This window comes from Clinocottus analis, unplaced genomic scaffold (genome assembly GCF_023055335.1).
Source record: "Clinocottus analis isolate CAN_PGR_092001 unplaced genomic scaffold, fCliAna1.0.p SCAF_1, whole genome shotgun sequence".
Lineage (NCBI taxonomy): Eukaryota > Metazoa > Chordata > Actinopteri > Perciformes > Cottidae > Clinocottus > Clinocottus analis.
This window is the reverse complement of record NW_027175820.1, coordinates 15425973-15434032: the sequence shown is the minus strand read 5'-3', so window position 1 is coordinate 15434032 and position 8060 is coordinate 15425973. Positions and strand designations below refer to the sequence as shown.

Here is an 8060-nt window from a genome sequence, read left to right as displayed (position 1 = left end):
ATAATTTTTATTTCTCAGGCTATAAAACTTCTGTACAAACACGTCTTTCTTTGACTGACGTACTTGGTTCAACAGAGGATTCAGTGTGAGCAGATTGCAGCAGCGTGCTCTCTGTTACAATGTTTTTACATGCAAGAAAAATGATGTTTCACACAGGCTGAGGAGGGTGAGAAGCTCGCAGCTGGTGACCCACGTGAATAAGCTCAGGTGTGCTTCAGGGGTATCAACTTCAATAAAACAATGAAATTTCAAGAATGAACCACTCTGTCTGTTTCCCTAGGCTGTCTACTTTGGTTTAAACCTACTGGTCTGTATATGGGATACTGTTGTGTATTTAATGTGTGGGAATTAAGTGTCAAGTCTAAAAAAACGTATTTCCTTCCAGCGATCTGAGGTCATTCACATACAGACACTGTTTCATTTTGTATTTGGTTTGTAAATTCCAACACCACATTAATCACATTAGCTAAGGTTAGCCATCGCAGTCACACTTACATTTTCTAATCCACATTCAGACTTTGCACGTGTCCCAAAAACAGAGCATTAACTTTTCTGTCTAACCTTCAATAAAACACAGATTTTGCAGCACAATACTTTGTCTACCTAGTGTGGGCGGTCGCCCTCGTGTCTCTTCTCTGACTCTCTTTAAACACAATAGTTCACTTTCAGAGACCATCTGTTCAACATAACAAAGCCGTTCATCTGTCATATTAGACACATACACTGCTGTAGATCAACCGGCCTAGCCTGGGCTTTGACAAGCAGTTAAAACATTAAAACAAAACTATGTCATTTTTGAATGAAGAAATAACACAATCTTAGTCTTACATATGACAATTTGAATTCATACAAAGAGAAAAGCACAATTTGTCCACTGCTGCAGCCTTATCTGGTCTGGTATGACCAATAGCTTTGACTAACTTCAGTTAACAATGTTATAATAATAATCATTTGCGACAAGAGTGGACAGCAGGGGCTCGCTTTTCAGAATTATACAGCACATGCTCAATTTACCTGCAGAGGATAGAGAGGAGGAGAACCAAACAAAGATGGCGTCCTTCTCAAGTCCTCAAAAACATGCAGGTAATCATTTTTGTTTTTATAATGTATATAAACTAACACAACAGGTTTATATTTGTCTCTGTATTGAAGCAGGCACAAACCACATGCTGGATGCAAACAAACTCACTGTGATGAGAAACTCATGTGCTCCATCTAAATTATACATGTAAGCAGGACCTGACAGAGGAAATGCCTGCTATCATAAGGGTCTGTGTGACCTTTACCCTACTTAAATCCAACATCAGCCAAGACTGCAAGACAAGCAACTTATTATGCCTTTTCCCCCCAAAGCACGAAACAATGCATTTGCTATCATGAGTAAAACATTGAGACACAGTCAACCCATTCAGTCGCAGTTGTAACGTCTTCAGCAGAAAACTACCAAACAGCTCTAGTTAAACATTGTCTGCTATTCTGGAGTCTTAGTTTTAAACTCAGGCCTCAAATCAACATTTCAAGTTGAGAGACATTTTAGATTAAGTTCACAGTTTGCTCATAGAGAACAATACTGGATGTCTTAGTGAACTTGTCGCTAAATCATCAGGTCAGTGGGTTTTTGTAGATAAGTCTAGTAAGAACCAAACAATGGTGCCAATATCAAGCTGCAGTTGTGTTCAGTGTTTTGGGACCCATGATATAGAAATCTTTCAAAGAAAGTCGTAAACAAATGATCTCCTGGCTTTCTCATCTCACTTGGCAATAACTAGACTGAAAACGCTGCATGAATACCAAACTGTGAACATTTCTTTAATTTTGACATAACATATTTTCTGCAGTGCAGTGCAATTTCAAATGACTTATTGTTTTTGAATTTCAATGCACATCAAGAGGAGAAGTGGCTTTGAACCACACTGTCATATATTGTAAAGATTACAGGAGTTTCCCTGTAGTGAAAATACTTGAAGAAACACAGGGGGAAGATACCTGGTGTAAACTACTTTGAACAAAAGCAGCAGAATGTTAGCTGTCATATTAAATGTTGTTAACATTGCGAAGATGTTTACCCTCAACCTTTAACATTGTGTCATAAACTTTGGTTTACTATTCAGACAAAGGTTTAGCTTGTCTCTAAATGTCTTTCTTGACACGGCTTTAGGTCAAAGTTTAGATCGTCCCAGGGCTAAGAAATGTTAGAATGAAAATTATTTTCTGTGGTTGATCCTTATGAAAACTTATGATGCACACTAAATATTGGCAGATCTGCCTTGAATCCATTACGGACTAAGACCCAGTTGCACCCTTTTCCTTTCTGCTGCAGTGGCTCTCACACAAAGAGTCATTCAGATGAAGGCACTGTGGAGAAATTATTGGGTTTCTTGTTTTAGTATCTACAATGTACAAAGGAAGGTGTGGCTGCTAACTGTTTGACATCCACACATGTCTTTTTATTTCTGCTTTCCAATATATGCAACTTAATCTATAGGAGAGTAAAGAGGCTGTAGAACTAACTGCATACAAGACATAGGACGGACAAAGGATGTCTAGTATTAAAGCATTATGGAAGTGGAAAGATAGAATTGGTTACAACTGTAATAATAATATGCATATTTTGGGCAAAAGCAACAAACAGAGCCACACACATGATGAATCTAACTATAGTTCATAACTACAAATAACAGAGTTCACTGAATATGTACATAATTTAAACTTCACAGTCTTAGATACACAATCGCTTTGAAAAGCTCAAGAATAAAATCCCATATTTTTTCAGTTTCTTTTTTAAAAAACTTTGAACCCATGCAAAGAGCACTTGGTTGACCAAATTCTGTAAAGTGCTCACACTTACAGTAAGGCTGTTTAACTGTCTATTGAACTGACTTGCAACTTACTGGTTACTGGTTGGCAGAAGTCACTTCCCATTATGAGCAAAGCTGTGGCTTGTTGAACAGTATGATCAGGATGTAGAGAAGAAAAACGCCTTAATTACAAAATGTCCTCCTGCCCACTCAAGGTCAAGTGCTACAGGCCACCACAGTACACATATTTTTGTTTAACCAAACCACATAAATAAGGCACAGACTGCAGTCCTTCAGTACTAATGTAGGATAGGTGAGGATGATGACCACGTTTTACCCTCACATGGAAAAGACATCAGCATTAGTTATTTTTAAATAAGACACAATATGAGCCTTACACCTCAGCTTCAACAAACATATCTACTGTCTGGCTGCATTCAGCAGACAGTTAATACGTTAGGTGATGTTTGGTATTCAACAGAGGCAAGAAAACCACACTAAAACCCAAGCCAGACGTAATTCCACGAAAAGTTCAAACGAAGACTAAAATAAAAGGTAAACCATGATTCAGGTCTCAGATTAGGTTTATAGGCTGCACCTGGTAAACCGAACATGTGACCATTGATTAGCTGCTTGATCTTTCATTAGAGCAACAATGATCCCAGTTATAACAAATAGTTTAAAAAAAAATCAACCGTGGGCCGACTGATTTCTGACTTCAATCGTGCCTGGTGACCATGTTATGAAATACTGAATTACTTCTTCTTTTCATGTGAAGATGAGGACAATTTCCGATCAGAGAGACAATCTATATCAGTCAGCAGTTATTTCTAATCATTAGTGTTACAACAAACACGTTAGGCAAAGGAAGTTCAGATGGAGTCGAGCTCCGTTCCAGGCTACGTGACAAGCATACATAAATCCATACAAGGTCGGTAAAGGTTGTTACAAGAACACCACACTAGACACTATTCCATTATATGCGTTAACCACGGAGAAGACTTTAGACTTTAGACTGGTCGAGAGCAACATTGTCACTTCCACCAGGCAGGATGGATCACACTGGAGGCAAGCTAAGATTTAGTTTAGATAAAAGATACGCCACGACTGCTCTTTAGGAAAAAACAAAAAAACAAAGGTTTTGTTAGAGCCAGGCTGGGATCAGTTGTAAATCTCTTCCATGATTAGACTAAAACCCCACTTCAAAAAATGTTTAATTTAAAACTTAGATCCATGACAGTCTTACTTTGGTTCCCTGCAACGGTCCAGTCAACATCCGGCTCCATCAGAGAAAAAAACCCAAACTGGAAGCTAGAAGACCAACCCAGCTGAAGTCAACAAAGGACCAGAGTCTTAAACCCAAACTGCTCTAGGCCACGCAGCAGTATCTTTTCCACCATGACTTGGACAGACTCTTCATCTTGTCTGGGGTCTGCCTTTGCTTTTTTCTTCGTTTCTGTTTCCCTCTTGGGTGCTTATGGGAGCTGTAGTTCTGCAGGCTGGCCAGTATGGCCGTGTCAAACACTTCTTTCAAGTTCTTTTGGGTCAGGGAAGAGCACTCCATGTAGGACACAGCTCCAATCTCCATCGCACAGTCCCGAGCATCCGCTGGGTCCACAGGTCGCTCCCGGTACTTAGCCAGGTCAATAAGAACCTGAAGAGAACATGTTAATATACCTTTGTAGATATTGTATCTGCTGATTTATTAGTCGAGGACACGGTGAAGTACATAAGCCTTGGGTTCTTCCATCAATAATATTTTTTTAGAATTTCAGTCTTTTGGTAAGAATACTACAATGTTTTTTTTACATGTTGGATAAGCTGCACATTTTCCTTTGAAAGGAAAAGCACAGTTGTTAATGGCCTGTTTAAGTAACTTCCTTTACTAGTAAAATTGTCATTTTGATTATAAAGACATGTGGCCTCCATTTACAGTAATGCTCATGGCAGTATTTTTTGTTGTAGCCGTAAAGCAGATTGTACTCCACCTTGACATCTTCTCGGAGGTCACACTGCGTCCCAACAAGAACGAGCGGAGCGAAGGGAGCGTGTCTTCGGATCTCTGGAACCCACTTCTCAGGAACGTTCTGGAAGGAAGCGGGACTGACGACGCTGAAGCACAGCAGGAACACATCCGCACTGGTGTAGCACAGAGGCCGCAGCTTGTCGAACTCATCCTGGGAAGATCAAGAGAGAGAAAATTGTTGAGGACAAAACGGCTTTTTTAAATCAGCACAATAGCGATTTTAGGAGTATTTGAACAATGATGGTTTAATGGTGCAGCATAAACAGCGGTTAACAACTGATGCTATTGCGTGCACTGTTTTAATTACTATGAGATAAGTCTCGTTTTATCCCTCCTTTATCATCTCGGACTCTCCTTCCTCTGCTTGTGATCCTCCCATTTATTCTGCCATCATATCTGAAAACACACCGATAAAGAAAAACTGAACTACATTATTTTCTAATTTTGTATTTGTTGTGTCAGACAGCTGATTGTTAATTGTTTCAAGGTAAACATTAGCTATCCTGTATGTCTAACCAGTTGTAGCTCATTCTGAGAAGACAGTTGTCCTTTATTTCAGATAACAGCTGTTTCTGTTATAAACCGGGATGTAAAATCACTTCCTGTGTAACAGAACATTTTTTCTCAGAAAGACCAAGCACACAATTTCCTGGACAGTTTCCCGGAGTCCAGCAACGGTAACACCAAATCATACTGAGATATCCTGAGTAAAACATGTTTAGTTGAGGACTAATCTTAAACTAAGCGCCAATTATCTCTGTTGGTCCAACTACATTGTCATTCTTTTCTCATATTTTGACAATTGAGATGTAGCTAGAGCAGAGAAACTTAATTGTATTTTTATTATATGAAAACTCACTTGTACCAACATTTTTGTAGTTGCCATGACCAAAAACGTTTTCAGCTTGAGGAAAATACTTTTTTAAAATTACCAACTAAAGCTTGTCTTTCTTTTGCATGTGTGTCCTGTGTAACTACACTGTCAAATATAAAATCAAATAAAGAATATGTGTTTGAGTAAACTACTTAGATCATAGAGAAAGAAAGAAAGAAAGAAAGAAAGAAAGAAAGAAAGAAAGAAAGAAAGAAAGAGGATCGTTCCATCACTTCCTCCGGTCATTGTTTCAAATAGAAGTAAAACAGGAAATGCTGCCGCTCCCCCCGGAGTGTCTGCTGTGTGTATTTGTGTTGGGATCACTGACCTGTCCGGCTGTGTCGCAGAGTTGTAGTTTGACTGGCTGGCCGTCCACTGATACCACCGCTACACACACACACACACACACACACACACACACACACACACACACACACACACACACACACACACACACACACACACACACACACACACACATTGTCAACAAACATTGTAGACAGTAGTTTAGATATTCATTCACTGAAGAAAGAAAAAAAACATATGGCCGATTTCAACTTAATATATGAAGTTATTATATGTATCTATAATATTTGATAACTGAACATACAACAAGTTAAGTTGTACAACTATTTCTAGTCACCAGTGGACATACAACTATGAAATAAACTATTAACTTTCACATTAACTGAAATGTAAATCATATTGGACTTTACATATTGAACGATTAAATAATTAAATAAACATAATCCTGGTCCACAAATAACCGTGTCGGCTGTAAACAGTATTGTGTTCAGAAGGCACCATGTGTATCCACACTGCAAACACAAAGAGAACACAATAACACGACCATGGAAGAGAGACGATCCTTTACCGGAGAAGTTGTCAAACGCCGTGGGCACGTACTCGGTGGGATACCCGTTGGTGGTGTAGCTCACCACCAGGCTGGTTTTCCCCACAGCTCCGTCTCCCACCAGCACGCACTTCACCCGCCTCTCCGCGGCCCCGGCCCCCGCTGCGCCCGCTCCAGCCCGCCGCGTCCTGCCGCAGCCCCTGACCCTCCTCGGTGGGACGGGCGGAGCGGGGGACGCCGGGGCCGACTTGTAGCCTCCGTCGCCCCGCAGAGGCATCTGGCACGGAGAGGAGGGTGACATGTAGCCGGAGGAGACCCGGGCAGGAGCTTCAGTCCCGGTGCGGGCCAGCGCTCACATCGTCCATTCTTCCGCTCCTGTCTGCCGGGTTACGCAGCGGCTTGTCGACTGGCTTTTGAGTTGTCGCTGCTGTCCGCTTCCTTTTAGTTTCCATAGTTAAATCACAGGAAGTTTGAACTTCTTCTCTGCCCCAACACTGACACGATATCCACGTCACGCTTCATGGTGGAATTACGGGAAATCAAGTTAAAAGAGCGGGGATTAAATTGACGTCGGCTGTTTGTTCCAGTCTGTGTCCGCTCTCTGCCGTCCAGCGGACAGACCCGTCCCAAACTCCCCTTCAAATGACATCACACTGTGTGCGTGTGTGTGTGCGTGCGCGCGCGCGCGTGTGTGTGTGTGTGTGTGTGTGTGTGTGTGTGTGTGTGTGTGTGTGTGTGTGTGTGTGTGTGAGAGAGAGAGAGAGAGAGAGAGAGAGAGAGAGAGAGAGAGAGAGAGAGAGAGAGAGAGAGAGAGAGAGAGGGCGGATAACAATAATAACTACAACAGTACTACTACTACTACTACTAATAAAAACAACAAAATTATTAATGATAACAATAGCAATAATAATATCAAAGTCATCATCTGCAATGCAGCAATATATATATATATATATATATATATATATATATATATATATATATATATAGTACAATATATATATTTAATATACTAATATATATTTAATATACTAAATATGAAATCAAAAATACAAATAACTCAAAAGGCTACTCAAGGACAGTACTTAATAAAATCTACTTACTTTCCACCACTGCTATCGAACTGAGAATTTCTAATTTTCCAAAACAGTAAAATTGAATACGCTTTGATTTCTTACTTTACGTTTTCACAGACTATTGACAAGACACCAGCGCCATCTAGTGGACACGGTGGTAAATAAACATGACAGAAAAATACAACTTTCAGGCAGACATGGGTTAAAGATACTGGGTGACATGGGATTGTTACCTACTGGAGAAGGACACAGACAGTCTGTTGTTATTTTAAAAAAAAGGTAATTTAAAAACATGATAACATGTTATGGGTCTCAGAGTTGCAGGTAAGATACGAAATACTATGTTTCCCTTCCCCATGAGGACCTAGATGAGTCTGAGTCTTTTGTTTAGAGCAGAGGTTCTCAAATGGTGGTAAGTGTACCCCTGGGTGTA

At 40.2% G+C, this 8060-nt stretch overlaps 1 protein-coding gene across 1 annotated transcript; it reads right to left on the bottom strand.

The window, feature by feature from the left end:
* Positions 1–7829, bottom strand: rhoua (ras homolog family member Ua). The gene is made up of 5 exons (XM_068588722.1): positions 7655–7829; positions 6573–7204; positions 6027–6085; positions 4787–4975; positions 1–4452 (listed from the first exon to the last, which is right to left on the bottom strand). The coding sequence occupies exons 2-5, from the start codon at positions 6850–6852 to the stop codon at positions 4168–4170; spliced, it is 813 nt and encodes a 270-aa protein (XP_068444823.1). The 5' UTR covers positions 6853–7204; positions 7655–7829; the 3' UTR covers positions 1–4167.
* Positions 7830–8060: the final 231 nt, after the last annotated feature.

Bases quoted from the DNA above. Each gene is read 5' to 3' on its own strand.
- rhoua (XM_068588722.1), bottom strand. From the start codon at position 6,852: ATGTCACCCTCCTCTCCGTGCCAGATGCCTCTGCGGGGCGACGGAGGC. The intron at 6,086-6,572 runs GTAAAGGATCGT...GTGTGTGTGTAG, and splicing joins GGCGTTTGACAACTTCTCCG to CGGTGGTATCAGTGGACGGC. The intron at 4,453-4,786 runs GTGGAGTACAAT...TGTTCTCTTCAG, and splicing joins ACCTCCGAGAAGATGTCAAG to GTTCTTATTGACCTGGCTAA.